The sequence below is a fragment of the Adiantum capillus-veneris genome, chromosome 4 (assembly GCF_014529385.1).
Source record: "Adiantum capillus-veneris isolate H3 chromosome 4, ASM1452938v2, whole genome shotgun sequence".
Taxonomy (NCBI): domain Eukaryota; kingdom Viridiplantae; phylum Streptophyta; class Polypodiopsida; order Polypodiales; family Pteridaceae; genus Adiantum; species Adiantum capillus-veneris.
Window position 1 is genome coordinate 103,730,208 of NC_140934.1, and position 23,136 is coordinate 103,753,343.

The 23,136-nt window shown below is 48.6% G+C and overlaps 1 protein-coding gene across 1 annotated transcript in view; it reads right to left on the bottom strand.

Moving 5' to 3' along the window:
* Window positions 1-23,136, bottom strand: part of LOC147459722 (tRNA ligase 1-like) — a 265,347-nt gene that overhangs the window by 91,591 nt on the left and 150,620 nt on the right. Inside the window, exons 11-13 of the mRNA XM_086510947.1 lie at window positions 8,370-8,510; window positions 5,991-6,142; window positions 5,402-5,433 (exon numbers count right to left, since the gene is read on the bottom strand). Of these exons, the coding sequence (XP_086367073.1) occupies window positions 5,402-5,433; window positions 5,991-6,142; window positions 8,370-8,510 (325 nt within the window). The remainder of the gene's footprint in view (window positions 1-5,401; window positions 5,434-5,990; window positions 6,143-8,369; window positions 8,511-23,136) is intronic.

Sequence of the window (23,136 nt, forward strand, 5' to 3'; positions counted from 1 at the left end):
CCAGCCTTTGAGTATTATTCTCGCCATCCTGCCTAGTTATCCTGACAGGAGGGGACTTGGCCTATGCTTCAAGTTTCTAAGGCACAGAATGTCATAACTCTGTCTCGACTAGCGCTTGCCAAAAGCTCCCTATCTCCCATCCTCTAGCTCGCCAAAAGCTCCCTATCTCCCATCCTCTAGCTCGCCAAAAGCGAGAATCACCCAACCTCTAGCCTCCCTAGCCCCCTCGCCCCTACTCACATAATCTCTCGTCCCTACCCTCAATTCCCTCGCCCCTCACCACCCCTCCCTCGCCCTATCTCCCCTCCCCTCGTCCCCTCTCCCCTCCCCTCGTCCCCTCTCTACTCTCGCCCCTCTCTAATCTACCTTGTCCCTATCTAATTGCCCCACGCCTCTCGAGCCAGTAGCACCCCGGTGGATGGGAGCCTTCACACGACTAGAGGTTCTCATTTCAGTCGGGGCCTGCTCAGAGTCTGTCTCAGCCCTGTTCTTCGAGCTTCAGGGTGGGGGACGACTATAGCGAGTTGCAGTAGAGGCCCCGCAGGTAGCAGAGTGCTGTTTTCAGAGGATCCGAGTAGTGGGCATCTGTGGGAGGACCAGCATCATAGACCGTGACCCAGCAGTTCTTGAGACAGGACACTGGAGGCTATGGGCTTGGGAGTGTTGTCCGCTGGCACGTGTACAGTGGGATCCTGGTGAGTGGCTATGGAGGGACCCCTTCTCTTCTGCAGACCACCCAGGAGTCCCTTTCTTTCAATACACTGTTCGACTGGGACGTCATATACTAGCAGCACAGACAGAGGCCCTCCCCGCTGCAGCACGTCATTGGCAGGAGGAGGGTCTCACAGTCGAGTTCTTGGCAGACTTTTGGGAGAGGTGGGACTCCAGACAGCCGAGGCGAGTCGCCTTGTTTCAGTAGCTGGTCGCACATACAGCCACAGCAGTAGGGAGGCTGGCTGGTGCATAGTGGTCTCTCTGCCACATGTGCAGCTTGTGACCATTTGGTGGAGAGTCAACGTCACTATCTTTGGGACTGTTCCTCGGTCGAGCAGGTGTGGCTACGAGTTCTTCGGTTGATGCCTGCTCTCTCCACGGCTCGACAGTACACTTGGGGAGCAGTGGCTTGGTCCACCCTCATGGGCCCGGCACTTCAGTTTGAGCTATCTTCCACCAGCAGGATGATAGTGATACAGGGGGGGCGTCCTACACTCCAGCCTGCTACAGAGCTTACTACACAGGAGTGGTACACTGAGAGAGGAGTGTTGGGAGCTTATCAGTGGCTTGACACTTTGGTTCATCTGGCAGGCCAGTTGTTTCCGTATCTTTGAGGCTCGCCCTGTGCCACCAGCAGAGACTGTTCGTGACTTTTGGCTAGAGTTGATCCATACTCCCAGAGGACAGCTTGAGGGACTACAGGGCAGCTCCGACCGCATGCGGGAGCGCCGCGAGGCTTTCCTCCGACTCTGGCGCCCTGGGCCTTTCTACACCATAGTCCAGGGGGTGCTCAGATGGCACTACTGTCCACCTGTGTGGCTCGTCCCTCCTCCCATCTCTTGATTTAGCCTCATTGTATATATGCGTTTTTTTCATTGGGAGAGTCTCCCCATCATGCTTGTTGTAGCCCTCTCTTGCAGAGGTGGTTGTAGCCCTATGGGCAGTTTTCATTAACTAATAGAAGGATCTTTTTCTCGAAAAAAAAAAAAATCCCCCTCGCCTCTACTCACCCAATCTCTCGGCCCTACCCTCAATTCCCTTGCCCTATCTCCCCTCCCCTCATCCCCTCTCTACTCTCACCCCTCTCTAATCTCTCTCGCCCCTACCCTAAGCCCCTCGCCCCTACCCTCAATTCCCTCGACCCTCACCACCCCTCCCTCTCCCTATCTCCGCTCCCCTCATCCCCTCTCTACTCTCGCCCCTATCCTAAGCCAACTCGCCCCTACCCTAATCCCCCTCGCCCCTACCCTCATCCCCCTTTTACCTGCTCCCCTACCCTAATCCCCCTTGGCCCTACTCTCCTCCCCCTTGTACCCTCTTTGCTCTCGCCCCTACCCTAACCCCACCCCCTCGCCCCTCCCTACAGTCTCTAACACCACCCTCTTGCTTCCTCAATCTATTCCTTCAAGTTGCAGCGCCCCTCTACAGTCTATCCCATTGAGTTGCAGCGCCCCTCTTCCTCCGTACAGTCTATCCCCATCAAGTTGCAACGCTGCAGCGTTCAGCTCTTTCCCTCACGCTTTTCAGGTTTGCAAGTTTCTGAGGATACAGCACACAATGCGTTCATCAGAACAAGAACAATTCATGATGGCTGGTACGAGCAAGCAAGCTAGGAAGAAAGCCTTGTCTCGACAGAGACCCACTAAAACATCTCGCAGTTTTGCAAAGAAAGAAGACATTGAAACCTCCAACCATGGACTCACCGATCTGTGATCCACTAATCATAGTGATGAGAGTTACAAAGCGTGTGACTCCGGCTCTGCCTCTAACTCTGACTCAGAGTCTTCTAGCCAAAAGGAAGATGATGTCCAACAGGAAGAGGAAGTGAAAGAAAAAAAGAAGAAGGCCAACACTCAGGTGCTCAACCATCAAATCCCTAGGCCTCCTTCTTTCAAAACTCAAACCAAATTTACTTTAAACTTCAATCTGTAGCAGCCTCATTCATCTCTTCAAGAAGTTTTAACAAAAGATTAATTACAAACGCTAGGTCTGTTAGCATTAGCAGAGGCTGATCTCCCTACTGATATTCCCATAAATATGGTGCATGAGGTTCTCAAGCTTTTTCCCAAATTAAGAGGGCACCTAGTGACGGCTACACGCATTGGTCACGCTTTCGGAATGACAAACTTTTTTTCAGTAAAACCGGCTACAAGAACCTACTCACAACTTTCTAAGGGTGCGACCATTCAAGCATGCAAAGAGCTACTTAGTGCTGGTCACACTAACTATGCCAGAAATAAAAAGCTTTGGGCCATTTTCAAGTACTACTTTCTCGTCAAAGCTGCTAAAGTAAGCAAGGGAAGATCTGACGTGCCTACTATGTTCTCTCATAGCAATGGCCTATACTGCCTCATTAACACCATCCCTTGTGGCTTTCATCAAATTCTATTTACCTCTTTATAGTCGTGGGCAAAAAGATTCAGAGCTCAGGTGCTTTCAGGTACAATCTCTACAATCTAGCTTTCAGTGCTTTGTAGCTTCCATGTTGGCCTGGGTCATTAACATACATGTTAGCCCCATAAATGTGGCTATGGATATGCGACGTGAAATCTCCAAGGCAAAAGGAAAAGCTATTGAAGAGACAATGGATCTACCTGGGAAACCGAACAAAAAGAGGCCGAAAGTGGTGAAGGACATAGTAGAATCTTTAGTATCACTGCCAGTTTCTGAAGCCAGCAGCTTCGAGTGAAGCAACCTGTTCGACGTTCCTCGCATACTCCCGCTACTTGTTCGATGGTAAGTTAAGGCGCTGCAAATCATCATATGCATGTCCCAGCTGTGGCTTCTACCGTGGGTGTTCCTCCCTCTACTGTTGCTATTTTTACTCCTACCACAGTGACTAGCTTCCAAGCCCAAGTTGGAGTTGCTTCTTCTCCTATGTCTAGTCCTACTACAGCCACTCCAACCGTCTCTACTCCACCAAAGAGGCATGCTTCCAGTCCACCACGAGCACTGCCACTTGCCACCCCAATGCCACTTGCCAGCTCTCTCTACCTGACATTGTTACGTGATCTTCCACAGTGTCGGACTCTACATCACTTTTTCACCTATCTGAGGATATATTGCAGGAGTCCAGGCAAGCTATTGCTACCATTGAGCTTGGAGCAGAGCGGTTGGCAGCTACACACCAACGTTACGTAGCTACTTACGCAGCTATGGAGGGATCTTTGCGAGTCGCTGAGAGCGCCATCGCCGATCTGGATGCTACTATTTTCGCACTACAACAGGCCTTGAAGTTAAAGTCTCAAATGATTAATGACCTTCAAGCTCAGCTAGAAGGATTTAGAGAACTGCTCTTACATTAAAATAGGGCAACCCAGCCTACGATGATGGGTATGGGGTATGGATGGACTGGAGCACGTACACGAGTGCAGAATGCAACAACAGGTCCTTCTCAGCAATTTATGGGACTCTACCCACAGACTTTAGTTCAGTACTACAATCAACAGTATCCTCAGGGGTTTCAGTCGTCACCATTGCCTCAGAAGCAGACGCGGAACGTTCCGTGCTGCGACGGTATTGCTGGTGCACACCGTCGTGGCTGTGTTACTCGACGTTCTCAGTACACTACAAGGCAGGTGCTACCCTCTGCCCAGCAGAGCAGGTGGCTGGCCCCTTTCCAGGAGGCCCAGTTCTGGACAGCCAATTACGGACAGGAAAGCCCACATACAGCAAGGTCCCACCATTGATTTGATGGCTCCACCTTCAGAGATTGATGCTTCGGGTGGTGGGGCGACTAATCTTTCTCTTGGGTGACTGCAAGGCAGTTTTTTCACCATGACAGTGCAGTGCAGTAGTGGTTTCTTTTGCAGTCAATTAGCAGTTTCAGTTGTTTCTCTCACCGAGACGGTGAGCGGTCTTGCGACGGGCAACCTGTAGCACGCTACAGTGCCACTTTCACAGGGCACACAATCAGTACAACTGGTCTGGTCTGGTTCACACTGGATGGACTCTCTGGGCAGGGCAGGGACATGTGGCATGGATATGGACAGTGGTCTAGTCAACATCATGGCCAGGTCACCACCAATTTGGGATAGACTTAGATGGCTGACATTTATGAGCCGTTGGTGGCTCTTTATGATTGTACATGTGAGTAGTAGCTGTGGGGTCATGATTATCATCTTCTTCATATATGGTCCAACGTCGTCGTCTAGAGTAATGAGTCTATACACAGCACGTCTGCACCATCCCTACACATCTGAGCCTCGACACCCCCATTTGTACCCCTGAGTTCTGGACTGGAGCTGACTGTGCTGCCACGCCATAGTCTGTATCGGTTCTTTGAGATAGTCGAGTCCATATGTTCTGGTCTGCTGCTGTGTCTTTGTGTGATCAGCTGTTATCTATTGTTTCCTTTGTTTTCTGTCTGTTTTCAGTGAGATGTCACGCACATTGCACTGAGGAGCACCCACCGTAGAGAGCACGACACATTATCCACGCTACACTTGCCTTATCAAAAAGATGGCAATGAGTCTACAGGTTCTTAACCACCAGAACATTTCTCGAGTAGTTGATGCACGCTTGCCTTATCAAAAAGATGGCTATGAGTCTATGGGCAACCAAGAGAGGGTACTCCAACCACCACCAAAATCACAAACATTTCTTGTCACATGTAACTCATACCAGCATTTAATCTCTGAAAGTCCAAATAGGTTAATTATGATTCAATCAAATAGACAATAAATACCTCTGTACAAAGGCCACAGTCCGGGGGATCTCCTGCAAAAACATCAAGAGATCAAACTGTCTTCACCTCGAATATGAATACGCAGAGAGGGTTTCAATTTGATCAAACACACAGATCAAGAAAGCACTACAGAAGACATATTAAAGTTTCTTAAAAGGCCAAAATGGCCCTTTAGACCAGAACAAAGTACAGCTGATGATGATATATTTCACCATGAAACGTAGACAGAAATGAAGTAGAAAACCTAACTGAATCCCTAGCAAGAATGGAAATGAAAAAGGTCTTAAATGACTCTAAAGCAGGAAATTACAGCTGGCAAGCCATAGGCAAAATGTGCACATACAGACACACATTCAAAACCCTCAACGCTCTAAAAATACATTTTACCAGCAACACACAGGGTTTGGCATGGAATAACAGCTTGTCATTTCTTGGAAATCATTCAAACAGGACCTTGTTAAAAGGACACATTGTGTTACAGCACACTATTTAGCTTCCATACATTTGCTCTCAAATTGGAAAGGAGAGAGGTTTCCTGGACAGAGACTTAAAAAGCAAAGGCAATCTTGGCACAATTATACAACCTTACCTCAATTCCTTTTGATAATTGCGAAAAACCATATCGCTAAGAATGTGAATTGTCAGCCTGAAATGTACTTTTCCTTCTTTTGTATCAAGTTCCTTGACTCGGCATGGGTATCTTGCCTGCATACGCCTTTCACGGAGCAAATGGATCATTTCCTGCATTTCAAATTTTCATTAGTTCTACACAAACCTAAGGCTAAAACCTCCTGCGCAAACATCACTATGCCTAGATGATTTCAAAAAGCCCTGCTTCACCTCTAAAGCAAAGTGTAAGTTACACAGAAATGGTGGTTATCCTTAAAACTATATATAAAGTAATTTCATCGCGCATAGAATTGACTAAATACTACACCCTTGTGGGCCGGGCCTACAGCAATAAACTTATCGAGAGTAGTGTCTGGTTTGAGAGACTCTCTTAGCTTCTGTTGAGATACCTTGGAGAGAGCCTTCTCAACTCATTTACTCGGCATAAAGTCTCTGGTTACCTCTACAGAAGGTTACAAGCGGCAAGCCTCCTCACATGGTCATCCGCATACTTCCTTGAGAGGCCCTTGACGATTAGAAACTCGATACTGACTCTCACCAAAATGTTGGTTAGGTCTTCCTCCATTCTTGCTAGCTCTGTTGCTCCAGAGGAGGAAACTGAAGAGAGCTGGGAGACGTGTAGTCTGGGGACGAGGTGATAGGGGTGGCGAAGGTGAACAGGAGACCGAAGATGTAGAGGCTTGGGCAGGTAGTGGTAATCAGGGTTTCTACAAGGTGAGAAAGGTTGTCGCACCCCATGATAAAATTTCAGAGTACTCCTTTGTGGACTGGCACGGTCCTTTGACTACCTTGGATGGGTCATACATCAGAATACAATAGACGGACCAGCTCGGCCTAGAGTAGCTATACAAGACGACCAGCTTAAGGCATAGACAGCCGACCTGCTTGGATAGTAGACCAGCTTAGACAGTCGACCTGCTTGGAGAGTTGTCCTGCTTGAACAGTTGTCTTTGCTTGAATTTACTTGACCAGAAAATGTCCTTGCTTGGACTGCTTAACCAGCTTCACTAATTGACCAGCTTGGGAAGTTGTCCTGCTTGGACTACTTGACCAGCTGGACTAGTAGACGGCTAAACCAGACTAGTGACCCAGCTTAGTCTAGCTAATCCACAATCTGGAGCAAGCACGCATGGGCATGCCAAAATTGAGAACATTTGTAGCAAAGAAATCTGTACGAGATCTGTACCAGTGCTTGAATTTGTGAAGTGGGTACCCTCATAGCAATTTGCTCAGTAAACCTCAATGGTGAACTCACTAGTGTGTGCTAGTAGTAGTACTACTCAAATGACATAGTGGAACTAACAATGAAACCAACACATAGAAATAAAGATGCCGCTAGAAATGCATAAGCTGCCCAACCTGACCTCAGTACACTGCAAGGATATCATTACGAAGACACTAGCTGGCAGCACAGACCATGTACGCTACTTAGATGCAAGGAGGTGTCGAGGCTAGATAGTGCAAGGAATAAATGCTAGGTGCAGACGATGTACACACTAGCTGGCAGCACAAACCACGTACAGTGTGATGTGCTACCTAAATACAAGGAGGTGAGGCACGGCTAGATAGTGCAGGGAATAAATGCTAGGTGTAGAGGAAGTACACATTGTGCTAATACAGAGTCTTATAGAGACACATAAGACTGATATATGCAACAAATGACAATGGAGATATATACAATGACCAAAATATCTCCCTAGGTACGCGCAAACCACATTATAGGCTTGGCGACCACTACTGCAAAAGCCTCATACAATAGTATAGTCCCAGCATAGTGGGCCCTAAGAGCAGGTAGGCCAGGGTCGGGGTCGTCCACTAGTCCAGTGAGATGTATCATTGAGGTGTTACAGTGCCCCAAGCACTATAGCTGGGCTACAAGTCCTATGGGCATAGTCCGAGTACTTATGGAGTCTTGCGTGTCAGTGGTGAGAGAGAACCTCTCCATGGTGGCTGAGTGCACTGCAGCAGGAGGGTGCACCGATGTAGGCACTCTGCAATGTGAAAGTTGTGGATGAACTCTAGCACATTTGTGAAGTTAACTGTTGTGCTTGTGGAGGAGGTGGTGATAAAATGGTTTATTACATTTACCAGGTACTAAACTCGGCCTATAAGACAATCTGCATGGGGGTGTCCGCTCGCTGTCCAAAAAGAAAGAACGAAGGGTACAGAATGACAATACTAAAAACGAGAAGAATGACATTGAGGGTATAGTCGTATCAAAGCTCAACAATTTGTATGCCGCAATGAAGATGAGCAAAATTTGCAACTCAAAATCTTCTGCTAAAGAGAAACGAGATTTCACAAAGAGAAAATAAATAAAAGCAAATTAGATGTTTACCTGCAATTTGCCAGTCATATTATCCACAGGTTTTGCCGACATAAACTTCGTGAACAAAGATGGATCTGGCACCTTATCATTCCAATCGGACCAATCTGAGCACATGCTAGGCCCAACTGCCTGTAACAGGGCTTTGACTTGCTGCAAATACCACAGAAAACCATTTGAGACACTAGAAACTTGACCACTTCATCTCTACCATCTGAAATGAAATGTAAAGTTGTTAAGGACCTCCTCCCTCCCTCAGCCCAGCCCTTTCCCTCCCCTCCTAGCGAGAATAATGTGTCGTGCTCTCTATTGTGGGTGCTCCACCTCAGTGCAATGTGCATGAAATCTCACTCCAACAGAATGAAAACACTCTAGAGGATGAACAATATAGCAAACAAGTAAAATCCTTTTTCATGAATGTGACATCGCTCGCTGCTGCCCTCGCCTTCTCCCCTGCACACGCTCTGCAACCCCCCTCCCTAGCCATCGCCCCCCCCCCCTCCCCCCCCCCCGGGTCTGGCTCGACTCATTTAATAAGCATCTCCGTCGCGCTCGGCTAGAAGAGGGCCACCGCTTGTCATCGACATTTCGCCTTTTCTTCACGGAAACAGACACTGATGGAGGCTCATGCTCCACCTTAGAGGGACTCTCAAGAAGACCCCTCGCCCGACCCCACAGAGCCCACCATCCGACTTGCTCTCTCGCCGACAGAGCAAGCGAGCCTCGCAGCAGAGGTGGAACGCCTGCAGGCGACTTCCGTCATCTACAAGATTCTCGGCACCAGACCCAACAGAAGAGAGGTGCGCGATCTTCTCCTGGTCCGCCTCCTCGCCAAGGTGGGCAAGATCTTGGATGTTCAGTTCCTCGGACGCGGCCACTATCAGATAAAGTTCAAGACCTCCCAGATGGCATCCAAGGTCATCGCATGAGTCCATTGGCCATCAGAGCATTTCGAGCCCACTTTCGGCAGTGGAGGCATGGTTTCGATCCAACTACAAATATTCTAGTAGAGGAGGCAAACCTGCCCATCTGCGTCTGCTTTCCCGGTTTGAGGAGGGAGTACCTACCACTTTTGTCCAGGATAGGCTCAGAGATTGGGACTGTCGTGGAGACACCTCGCACGACAGCCTCTGTAGCTCGAAGGAGGGAAATCTGTCTATGCTGAACCCATGCGCCTGAAACCATGCTGTCATCTCCCCATACTAACATGTTGTATCTCCCTGCATGGCTAACCGTCGAGAGGAGTCATGTGCAAGGCGGGGGTAACTGTCTCTGGGAAGTTCCCACATGCGGTGTATGAAGGAGACAGATCTGGTGAGCGCCTCAACCACTAGTGGGGGGGTAGCTAGCTCTGCTCGAATAATGGCACGTAGTATTGAAGCCTTGGCTCTACTGAGCCGTGAGATCATAGAGACCAAAGGTTTCTCCATGTCCCCTCATCCATCAGTGCGACCCGACGTCCCATGATGATCCAATGAAGGTCCCCATATCTCAACTCCATAGAGTAATGTAGAAGCCACCAAAAGTGTTAAAGAGCCAGAGCTTCATCCGAGGCTACTGAAACTGAACCAGCGAACACATCCTCTCCAATCTACCCAATGCAGCATGGGACAATGCAGCATGGGCTCTATCACCATCGCTCTCAATGTAGTCAGAAACCTCATCCACATACATACCGAATAGAGTAGGAGAGAGCAGGCAACCCTGCTTCACCCCAATAGTGGAGTGAACCGGTGTAGATAGACCCTACCCTCCTCCTCCCAATGAGGTGCTACAGCAGGATAGGCCTCTCTCCGCGCTGCCAGTATGTGACGTCCCAGTCGAACAGTGTGCTGAAAGAACGGGACACCTGGATGGTTGACCAAGGAGAAACGGTCCCTCCAAAACCACTCTCCGGGATCCCACTGCACCCGTACCAATGGACAACACTCCCAAGCCCACAGCCTCCAATAGCCAGTCTCAAGAGCTGCAGGATCAAGATCTATGACACAAGTCCTCCCACAAATGCCCACAACTCGGATCCTTTGAAAACAGCACTCTGCCACCTGTGGGGCCTCTACTTAAACTGCCTGTGGGGCCTCTACTTAAACTGGGTGTAAGTGACCTTCACCATGTAGCTCGAAAAACAGGGAGAGTACAGTCTCCCAGCAACCCCGAACTACGCAGAGAACCTCCAATCCAATGAATGCCCCCATCCATGTGGGTGTTGTTGACTCAAGAGGTGTGAGTCACTTAGCAGGTACTGCCTCTGTGATGTCCCGACACATGCTCTGCACCTTTCTCATGCCCCGTAGTTGGATGCTTTGAAGCTCCTCTAACAACATGAAAACTGCAGCCGATTACCTAAAGTGCGGGCTGGACCCTTTGCCATGGGACCCCAAGAAACATGAGGCCTACTACCAACCAAGTGGCCTCTCTGAGTGCTAACCATCGCGTTCCAAACCAGGGGCTGTCTCAGACGCTCCTACGTGCAAGTAGCGTGATGCTGCTCCAGGGCTCTCCACAATTGCTCCCAAGAACGGAGAAGACTCATAGCGAAACGGTCCTCCAGTCTCCTGCTCAGACCAACTCTACGCATCTCTATGAAAATCCATATAAATGTTGTATTTTCTCAAGATTAGTGATCTTTATTGCTCAAGGGTTCCTTTTAGTTCTTAGGGAAAGAGAGAGCTTTCCGTCTGTACAGTGCTGTGGTCACGAACAAAGTGAGTGGATATTGTGCATGCAAGTGAATGAGACTGAGAGAAGGAGAGAGAAGAGATACGACACCCGAGAGGTTGTAAAACCCTCCTCTGAAGGCCCCACTCTCTTCGGCGAGAGTGGTCTACTTTGATTGCACAAAGGTGTACAATGCGAATGTAATGGACTGATGCAACTTGGACTATGCCGATGACGACGACGGTGATGACGACGGCGATTTAGGCTGAAAACTGTGATCTTCTAGATGCTGAATTTCTTGGATTGTTTCAGGGCGGAAAATGGACTGTTTACTGCTGTCTAGAGGCTGAAAATAAATGGTCCTTGTCGGGGGTCATGCTGCAGATGAAAATGCTGATGTTGCTGACACCATAGGCTACGTTTTTAGGCTACTGCTGTGTGCTGAAATCGCTGGATCAGCACGTCTCTTCAAGGTTGGAAAACGCTGGCATGGGCAGCAAGAAAACGCTGAACTGCTGGGGATCCTATAGTTAGTGAAGGGCTGCAAAAACGCTGAGTTTGCTGGGACAAAAACGCTAAGGCTGAGGTGGTTTGGTCACGGGAAAACTCCACGGATGGGGCTGATCAGCAGGGAATTGTCGCCAGAAGGGGGAGGAACTTCAAGGCAATGGATAATGCTGTGGAAAACGCCAGATGGCTGGGAGAGGATGGTGATGGATCTTGATGCTGAGGGGGGTACTGCTGAGAAGTTGCCTGTTGAGCGGGAAGCTCCTACTACCTCTTCTGCCAAAAAGTGCTAACTTGGGTTTGCTTATATATTAACTTAGCAAAATTGCCCTACCTACTTTTGTTGGAAAGTCACTTAAAAATAATAAGTGAAAATACCAATAAATAGGAAAATAGGCTAAATGCACTAGAAAATTCCCCTAACTGATGCTAATGGATTCTGATGGGAATTCCGATGATCATGCTGTGTGCAACTGGAGGATATGCATCTATGCTAAGTGATTGGGCATGCACGGTCTAAGAATAGACTCACAAAAGTGCCAAATCATTGCTAATCTAGACTTGACTGAATTGACTTAACCCTGCTGTGGTATAGCTTGTCCACGGACACATAGGGTTGGGATGTGTCACGTGACAGGAGGAGGGGAGCAATCTGTTCAGGAGACAAGTCCAAGCCAACTTGACAGCCCAAGTATCGAACTGCAATTCCTGGGGGAATCCATATGAAGCCCTCACCTGGAAACCAATCAAGCGTAGAAGCACTACCAACTAAGAAAGCCATTGTCTTTCTCCTATTGATCCGTGCGCCTGATGCACAACAAAAGGTCTCAAGAGCCTACTCACACCTGTGAAGGTTGGCCTCCTGGCCCTCCAAGTACAACGTTGAGTCGTCTGCAAACTCAGCATCCAGTAACTCTTCTCCCCGAATAGGGAACGCTAAGCCACAAAGAGCAACTTGCTGTGAAGCCAAAAACGTGCCCATTGGCTCAACATAGAACACAAAGAGGAAGGGGGCAAGAGGGCAGGCCTATCTGACCGAATGTGTGAGCATGACACGATCTCGTCCACCACCTACCAAGAGTACCTGACTGTGTGCCCATCTGTAAAGAGCTGACGCACCTTTGATCCATGCATCTGAGAAGCCCATCCTGCGTAAAGTGCCCTCCAAAAATTCCCAGTCAACTCTATCGTAGGCCTTCTCAAAATCGAGAAGAAGTATCACCTAATCCTCACCATGGAGACGCGCAAGGGCAGATGCCTCCCAGAAAGTGAAGATGTTGTCAAGGATCGCATCAGGCATTTGACTGGCCGATCGAGTCAACAGTGACAGGAATCGGCGGCCAAAAGCTGCCTCATATGGAGTTCGACCAATAGCCAAAGAGAAGGAATCATTGAGAATAGCCTGAACCAATGGGAGACAGAGCTCCCATTGAGACTGCTGATCATGAACATAAGACTTCAACACATCAAAAGCCAACTGATTATAAATTTCAATTTGACCTTCTGACTGTGGAGGAAAAGCGGATGAAAAATTCAACTTTGTGACAAAATTTTCAAAGAGTGCACGCCAAAAGTTGGACGTAAACTTAACATCCCTATCTGAAACCATGGACTTTGGCAATCCACAGAGGGGGTACCAATGACAAAACCTGTTTGTCCCATGTATGATGCTCTCTACAAGTAGCTGAATCCTCAAACTCAAAGCCCAGGAGAGAATTTTGTAGATTGAGTTGAGGATGGTGATGGGCCGCCACTATCGAATCTCATCCAAGGAGCCACCCTCCTTGGGAATGAGGTAAATCAAGCCCTCACTCAAGCTGTCAAGCATCTCTCCTGTGTGTAGAATGTACTGAAAAGCGCTGCAAAGATCTGAGCCAAGCAAGTCCCAGTACTCTAAGAAGAAGTTGGGAGTCAAACCATCCTCACCTGGACAGCTACCAGGGGGAACTGCTCTGAGGGTCGTGTGGAGCTCCTCTGACTGAAGAGGCAACTCAAGCCTCTGGCGCATCTCCTCTGTCACAAGACAAGGCATTTATGTCCACACCTGCTCTCTGCATGCATCCTGACGCTATGACTGAGGCTTTGCTGCCAGCAGGTCTCGGTAAAAGTCGGTGGCAACTGCACACATGTCCTCTGGCTCTGAAGCAACTAACCCGTCAGGCCTCCTCAACAGGGTGACACTGGCATGCGCATGTCGGGGCCCCACTGTCTCAAAGAAAGCCCCTGTCACTCTGTCACCCACCTGGGTCCACTGAGATGCCTGTCGACGAAAAGCAAACTCCTGGCGCCTCTCGTCCTTGCTAACAAGCTCCTGGCGAGTATGCTGCAGCCAGAGTTACCGGGGAACGCCTATATGGGGGCTTGGAACGCCGGAACGGCATTCCGGCCGGTCAAAAATCCTTGGAACGCATCGGAACGGACTGCCGTTCCGACAGACAGGCCATCACCGAAACGGACCGGCTGGAATGGGGCGGAACGAGCCGGAACGGCAGCAACGGGCAGAAACGGGCAGTTTTCCAACTTTTAAAAATGTAGCTGTTTGGGAAATTTGGGCAACCAACGGCCATTTACAGCCCTATAAAAATCCCCCCTTCCCCCATTCTTCAGCAAAGCATCAAGGAAGTTTGAAGGGGGTACCTCTCCCTTGCTCTCAACTCTCGAGTCTCAAGCCATAGGGGCCTAGCCTCTAGCTTTGAAGTTTCAACCTCTCTCTCTCTTGGGCTAACCCTCAAGGCTCAAGGGTCAAACTCTCTCTCTCGGTCTCAACTTCCAAGAGGTTACGCCTCTCTCTCAAGCTCTCTATCCCAACTTCTCATTGCTCAAGCCTCAAGCAAGAACGGAATCAAGCCTCTCTCTCTCTCAAGCTATCTCTCTCTCTCTCAAATCCTCAAAGATCAAGCTCTCTCTCTTTCACGGATAATCCATGGCCTCTTCTTCTCGTTCAACCCCCTCCATTCATGCGGTCGACACTCAAAAGGCGAAGGAATGGTCGTGGTGGGATGAAGTGACCTCGGAGGGCACCTTGTCCGCGGCGGAAGGTTCTCGTGCATGGGGATGCAAGCTATGCTCTTACACACGGAAAGGGGGGACATGACAAAGTGAGGGCACACTTTCTTCGAGTGCCGGGACATGAGGTGAAATTTTGTGCCAACGTAACCATCGAGAAGAGAAAGGACCTCGAGGAAAAGGATCAGCAATTCAACCATAGAGCCAAGCCGGCACGCAAAGGTATTGATACAAAGACCCTCATTTTCCCTTCTTCCTCTCTACCCGGTGTAGGTGTTGGTGCATCTTCACAAGGTCCAATTCGTCGCCAAAAGACCCTTGCCACCTCTTGGGACCCAAAGAAGAAGGAAGAGGTGGATGCGGCCGTGGCCCGATTCTTCTATCACGACCATATCCCATTTGTCGCAGCGAGGTATGTTCATTGTTTTATGATTTATCAATCTTCTCTCTCATTTCTTCCGTTATCGTCGGTTCCACTTTTTTGATACTAACCTCTTCTATGTTTGATCGAAATAGGTCGGAGTATTGGAAAGTCATGGTGCAACTGTTAGGAGAGTATGGCACCGGCTATGTGCCGCCATCTTCAGAGGCTCTCCGAACCACCTTGCTCGATCGAGAGAAGCCTATCGTGGAGGAAGCAACCCTCAACATTCAACGTCTTTGGGCAAAACATGGCGTTTCCCTCATTGCCGATGGGTGGAGCGATACAAGGAAGAGATCTATCCATGGTCTCGTCGCATGCTCCAGTGGAGAGATGTACTTTGTGCACTCTCATGATGCCACTGAGAGTGGCAAGTCCGCCGATGTCCTCTCAGTAGAGTGGACAGCGGCCATAGAAACCATCGGTGAGCAACACGTGGTGGCCTTTGTCACAGATGGGGAGGCATCAAACAGGGCAGCAGCAGCTATCATAGAGGGCCACTATCCGCATGTGACAGTGTGCTTTTGCATGGCACACTGCTTGAACAACCTTCTAAAAGACATCGGCAAGCTAGACTGGATTACTCCAGTCATTGCTGATGCAGTGAAGATGGTTACTTTCATCAACAATCACAACTTGGTTCGGAGTCAGTACCTCATTCGGCAGTCCAGATGCTCAGATTGATCGCAGGAAAATAGGTTCAATGCTTTGGTGGGAGGACTATGGCTATGATGGCCCTGAGCTTCAGAGATTGGCCATCCGTATTCTCAGCCAGTCAGTTAGTACCTCATGCTTGGAGCAATTGTGGAGTACCTTTAGCCACATTGCTTCCAAGAAGAGGAATCGGCTTGGAGTGGAGAAGGCTAATGATCTTGTCTTCGTCAGCGCAAATTTGAAAATGCTTTGCAAGAGTACGGACAAACAGACAGATCCTTTTACACAATGGGAGATGGAGCAAGAGGCTTCTCAGGCGGGTGGAGATGCACATCCACCAACACCAGGTACTTCATCTGTGGCTGAGATCGAGCCGGACCTAGACCTCGATGATGAGGAATGGGAGGATGTGCATGATCTACAGCCGGCTACTACGGATTGGGAGGCCTCTCAGGCTAGTGGCTCTTGAGTCTTGAGTCTTTGCCATTTATCCTTACCTTTTTGTACGGCTGCTTCAGCCTTGCCCTCTTTGCCATTTGTAGCTACTAGCATCTTTATGGTATTTGTCACCTTTAGTCTTTTGGTATTGTGGTCACTGAAGTCTGGTTTAAACATTGCCCCCCTTTGGTTTTTTTGTAGCACCTTGGCCGCTAGCGGCCCTTGAGGCTTGTTACTATGTTAGCCATAATTAATTCCAAAGTGCTATCTCTGACTACTACTCTTGCAATTATTTGAGAGCATTGTGTATGTACTATGGGCATTGTGTTTGCTCATTGTTGTTCATCTGGCTATGTACTCTGGGCGCTTCACATCCCAATCAAGTCATAATAAGGTTAAATGGTCTTCGAATCGTGTTTTTTGTGGGTATTAGAGTCAAAGGACTCTAATACTACTTGTATTCAAACACATAACGCTAAAAAAAAAAATATTTGGGTGTTTTTTTAGCCTGCCGTTCCGCGCCGTTCCCTTTCCGGGCCCATTCTCGTTCCCCCGTTCCGCAGGGAGGCCCGTCGCCGTTCCCGTTCCGCGTTCCGGGTAACCCTGGCTGCAGCTGCTCCTCCAACCAAGGACTGTCTGGATGTTGCTCATTCAAGGAAGCAACGGCCCGTCGAAGACGCTACTCCTCTCTCGCTGCAGCCAGGCGAGACGTAGACTCCTAGAAAAATAGCCGACTCTATACCAGGAGGTCATGGATACAACTAGCACATGAGCTCAGTACGAAGATGGATTTCTACAGAGGGTATCTTCTCCAGCTTACGGACGACGGTTTTGTGGCGAGACCCAAATAGATGGACAACCACTTGTCTCATGGGATACGATGTGCTATTGGCCAGATACGCACGTCTTCACACCAGCTGCGGATTGAGACTGGAAGATCCAGTGGACTACCAGCATCCAGTGAACTACCAGCATAGGCCACGACAGGCCCCTTGTGTGACATGGAGCTTGAGACAGAGTTGCACTACACATGCCGTTGCCCCATCTACTACGAGATACGAGGCCGCTTCCATTGCTTGTTTAGAGAGGGTTTTGGACCACTCTCCAGAGTCATGGGGTACGAGGATCATAGATGCCTGGGTTTGTTCTTGCTCGAGTTGCGCAGACACAGAGATAGCCTGATGAGAGGAGAGGCTAGCCACTCTCAGAGACAGATCATAGATTTCTTTAGAGCAAACACTGGACAGCCAGAGGAGGTACTCCCACAGCAAAGCCACATTCGTCTCACACTAGAGGCACACTGATCAACCAAGCCATTGAACTGGGGATATCCAGACGCCCACAACTGCAGAGGACTACACATCATCGACGGAGGCTGCATCAGAAGATTCTGATTACTTTGGCCAAGCATGCACTACGCCCGGTCAGACTACTGACCATGGAGGAGATTGATGAGATCCGCCAACGACCGCTGCCCGATCTCCTGTGATTTAGCTATATAGCTATCCCATCCAGCTGCTTAGTTCACATTGAGCAGCTTAGGATTCCATAGTATTTTTGTTTTCTTATATTGTTATTTTGTTACTCTAACTTTGCATCAGATCCACCACATTGTAGCTTTTTGGTCTCATAGGTCACTTTGGCCTTCTGAAGACGTTAATATAACATTTCATTTCATAATCTCTCTCTCTCTCTCTCTCTCTCTCTCTCTCTCTCTCTCTCTCTCTCTCTCTCTCTCTCTCTCTCTCTCTCTCTCTCTCTCTCTCTCTCTCTCTCTCTCTCTCTTTTGGGAAAAGTCAGGGCTGTATATTACTGAGTACAATATAGTCCCCAGCGGATGCCAAAATAGCCTATCACGTGGGGTGTACAAGCTGAATGTAAGGATGAGAGCCACTGTAGTGACAACTCGACTAGAACAATCTCATGGTGGTCGGTGTGATGAGTGGAGGAGAAACCACCGAGGAGGGGCATAATGCCATGTAATCTCGCCACCTGTAAGTGTGAAGAAGAGTAGGGATCGGGCCCAACGCCGAAGGAAGGCAAATCGACGAGCCTCGGCTGCTCGAGATGTACCTGAGGAAGAATCCCACTGCCAAATCAGGGTGTGAATGATGTCCAGCCAAATGGCAGTGAGGGTATCCTGAAGGAGCTGTGGAGCCGCACTTCGAATGTGGAGACAACAAGCTCTCCAAACATTCCATAGTGTAATGCTAGTGATGACTGAAAAAACTTCATCACGTGTCTGAGGATCCCCAAGCAATCTGTGGTAGCATAGCCAAAGTCCCTCGCCGATAACCAGTCGAGGTAAGCATAAAGGCTGGATCTGTGTCTGAGCCCTCTTAGAAAAGATGCGGGCCGGGCATCGGCATCACCATGAGACAGATCCCCAAGTGAGAAATCCATGTTGAACACCCGCTCTGCTAAGTAAAAAGCAAACTGCAAGCCACACTACATGAGAAGTTGAGCATGACCAAAGACAGTGTGCAGGTGACTCAAGTAGTCGCAAACGACAGCGAGCACATAACATATCATGACCCATAGTAGCTAGTCAAGTCCCAACTGGAAGTCCTGCATGTGCAATCATCCCCATCAAAAAAGAAATACGACGAGCCGCATGTAAATCCCAGATGGCTGACCAAAACTGTTGTAGATAGGCATGGGAGAGACCTGAATGTAACCAGAAACGCATACGAGTGGGCTGCTCTGGTTGCTGTCTCATCAATGCTAACCTTCCAATCCTAACAGTGTACTCAAAGAATGATACAGGTGCACAGGTGAGGTCAGAGTGAGGCCAATGCCACTCTCCTGGGTCCCAATAAAGCTGAGATAGGGCACGACCCTCCCACACCCAAAGCCTCCAAAGTGTAGCATCAGCGGAAGCGAAATGGCGGTCAACACAACGACGCTTCCCGCGGGAGCCAACTACTCGTATGGCCTCCCATCGAGCGCCGGGGGAGACAAGGTGCGGAGAGGTGGCATCGTATGTCAATCTAGCATGAAGCCCCTGAGAGTAGTCAATATCAACTGTAAACAGCATGGTGTCTAAACGAACTAATAAGAGTGCTCTCTCTCTCTCTCTCTCTCTCTCTCTCTCTCTCTCTCTCTCTCTCTCTCTCTCTCTCTCTCTCTCTCTCTCTCTCTCTCTCTCTCTATGGCATGATACCATTGATCAGCCTACCAGCCACCCATAGGAGTCGGTAGCACTCCTATCAGTTTCCTTGTTTGTAGTTTTCTTTGTTTGTACCCAGACTTGGTACTAGACTCATCATTGTAATCAGTTAGTCTCATAGGTCATTTTGGCCTTTTGTATACGTTAATATATCATTTCATTTCATTTGATTTCTCTCTCTCTCTCTCTCTCTCTCTCTCTCTCTCTCTCTCTCTCTCTCTCTCTCTCTCTCTCTCTCTCTCTCTCTCTCTCACCTTTCACACCTATCACCTTACTTTAGGATTCCGCAGTATTTATATCTTGTTCTCCTAGCTTAATTTATTTTGTTCATCTGACTTTGTATCAGATACACCGCATTGTAACGTTCTGGTCTCATAGGTCACTTTGGCCTTTTGAAGACGTAAATATAACATTTCATTTCTCTCTCTCTCTCTCTCTCTCTCTCTCTCTCTCTCTCTCTCTCTCTCTCTCTCTCAGGTTCAACAGCGCGCGCAGTTTCTCTCCCTCTGTCTCAGGTGTTCAGTGGTTCGCGCAGGTGCACTGTTCTAGTGCACAACCTGGAAGTTCACGTATGTACATAGTCCAGTTGGGTCCGCAAGGTGCATTGTACAGCACACTGGTCTGCATGTGAGTGTGCAGGTGTATGTGTGTACAGTAGGGAGTGTGCAGGTTCTAACCACGCGCAACGGAATTACTTGGTGCTTTGTACTAGTTCAGAATATCAGTATGCAAAGAGTTGGGCAAGGCAGCCTTACAATAGAGCAGTGAGGGAGTTGACGTGCTGGCGTAGGCTACACAATACCAAGTTGTTACTCACTCTCCCCACAAGCCTAGGCGATCCCATAGTAGGAGATTGCTCGGGTAGAAATTGAAGAAATTCTGAAAATTCAAAAAAAAATCAGATTGCAGATTTTTTGCAAAAATTGCAAGGGTACGCAAAATGTATGCTTGATGCAGGAGAAAATGTATGCATAATGTGGAAACATATGTACGCATAGGCTCTCGTTTTTTTTACCGCAATTAAGCATGAGGAAGCATAATGATAAGATCAACCCCTTAGAGGATGCCGTTCAAAAGAGCAAACAAGAAATGACGGAAACCATTAGCAAGATGAAACGCAACCTCTTGGGCACAATAAAAATGCTCGAAGGACACGTGTTGATCCAAGAAAGTAGGATAAATGCATTGGCAGATCATGTGATGCCTCAGGATGAAGAGACTACGTCACTCAAGAAGGATCTCGCTGAAGCACGATCAAGAAACACACTTGAAGAGGGAGAATTGCAACCCTCAATAATAGAAGTACTCAACACGATCAAGGAGCAAGAACGGGCCATCAAAGAGGGAGAAGAGCAGCACAAAGAAATGACGAGTTCTTGGGTGGATATTATTACAAAAACTAAACAAAAGGCGGATGAAGCCAAGAAATGGATCAAGGTTGACAAGAAAGGAAAAGGGAAGGAAATAATGTCCACGTCCACACCCACTATTATTAATCTGACACTAGAGGAGGAGCAAAGAAGACGGGTGCGCGCTTTACATGTGAGAATTTGAGGCCTTAAAGACAAAGATAATATGGACGAAGAGGTAAAAGAACTCATGGCTTTGATGGGGGTTCATGAGTCGATGCACACAAGAGCTTGGAGAGTGGGCAACAAGAAAAATGAAAGCAATGGGGAAACCTCGAAAGAAAGGGCACTCATCCTCCGTTTTCCCTCCACGGAAGCGAAGGACTTTTTGAAGAAAGGCCAACTCTTAAGCAGACAGACATCTTTCTCGAGGATGATCTTACCCTATGGCAGATCGCTCATATGCAAGAGCTAATTCCGGAGATTAGAGCGGCAAGGAAAAAAGGCAAGATTGCCTTTTACAGAGATGGAAGAGTGGTAATACTGGAGCGACGCTCCACATGACAGTGCGAGACCTAAGGAACCACACTCAGAGTTGCCACCTGGACTTGTAATGGATCTATGCGCCTTGATGTGGGTGCTTTTGAGGATAGTTTTATTGGAAGAGACATCATCTTCTACTCTGAGACACATCAGGCCCCTGGGCAATCTATGCCTCACATCAGGGAATACGGATGGGAGTAACCTTCAGACAGGAGACGCGATCAAAGCACAAAGGGCGGGGAGTGCCAGTGTTATTCAGAGAGGAGTTGCAGCCATTCATACATATAGCCCACAGGGCTGAGGAGGCTACATACATGTGGGTGAGATTGAGAGCAGAGACAGGCAGATATCTTTACATTGCTATTTGCACTTCCCCCCGAGTACGTCACTCTATGCATCACCCAGAGGACAATCCCCCTTTTCTATTTTGGATGATGATATGGGAGTTCTCTAGAGACATTGACATAATCATTCTAGGGGACTTCAATGCTAGGACTTCCCATCACGAGAGAGTATTTTATTATACTTCAAAGAAGATGCTGAGAGAGCTAGATGTTGTAGAGATGGGCATGTCCAGAATATCATAGGATGTGGAACATACTAAGCATGGACGACACTTGATACATGGGAATTGCACATGGACGCCCTCTTGAATGGCCTACAAAGATTTCCTGTTGCGGGAGGTTTTACATACTTTCCACATAGACATGGAGCAACCACAGTGGATTATGTTAGGGCACAACCAAGCGCCATCTCACGTTTGGACCCAGACCTGTTGGGGTGGCATTGGATCATGCTCTTCTGTCGATGACCATCTCTTTTCAGTTTAAGATAGCACACAGTCCACAGGCAGCAGCACCTACTCGCTACACATTCATGCGGGAGACGGACTATGTATATATACATGGGATCTACAGACGGCTGTGCAGGGAGGAGCCAGGGCGACCTCTGGAGGAGCTTACTACTATACTGACATGGAGCAACCACAGTGGATTATGTTAGGGCACAACCAAGCGCCATCTCACGGTTGGACCCAGACCTGTTGGGGTGGCATTGGATCATGCTCTTCTGTCGATGACCATCTCTTTTCAGTTTAAGATAGCACACAGTCCACGGGCAGCAGCACCTACTCGCTACACATTCACGCGGGAGACGGACTATGTATATATACATGGGATCTACAGACGGCTGTGCAGGGAGGAGCCAGGGCGACCTCTGGAGGAGCTTACTACTATACTGACACAAACATTACATGAAACAACAGTAGAGGCATACCCACACACTCAGCCTAAGCAGGGACACAATTCTGGGAGCATGCCGCAGAAGAGTTGGTATGATGTGGAATGCCGCGAGACTAGAGCCAGACGTTAGAGGGAGGTGCTTTTGGGGGACATCACTCAGAGACAGTCACAGATTGACTTCCAACGCAGAGTGCGGCGGAAGAAGAGGGAATTTTTAGCTCCACTAGAAAGGGATCTATACCACCTATTCTTGAGTCAAGACTCACGTGAGGCATGGCGGCTCTTTCATGAGCACTCTCCCCCCCCCCCCCCCCCCCCCCCTGCCATTACCTCTATAGAGGTCTGGGGACAGTACGCTTCATCTTTGTACAGAGTTCCTGGACAACCGCCCCTTCCTGACCCTCCCGATCCATGCCAACACGCATGTGCTTTTTTCACCGCTGAGATGGTGAAGAAGGCCATTTGACAGGATGAGGACTGGGAAAGCATATGATCATGATGGCTTAGTGGGTGAGCATTTCATCCATGCCAGAGATCTACTAGCAGAGCCTCTAGCACTTATGTTTAACCGTGCCATGTATGAAGGCTTGCCTGATACTTGGAGCCTATCTACTATTGTACCTATGTTCAAGTCAGGAGACCCTATGGAGCTTGGGAATTATTGCACTATCATGATTAGACACACATTGGCACGGTTGTACGCATCCATTCTTGAGCAGCAGCTCAGTAGATCGGCAGAGAGGGAGAGAATACGGACAGCCGCGCATGCAGGGTTCAGGAAAGGCTTTTCTAC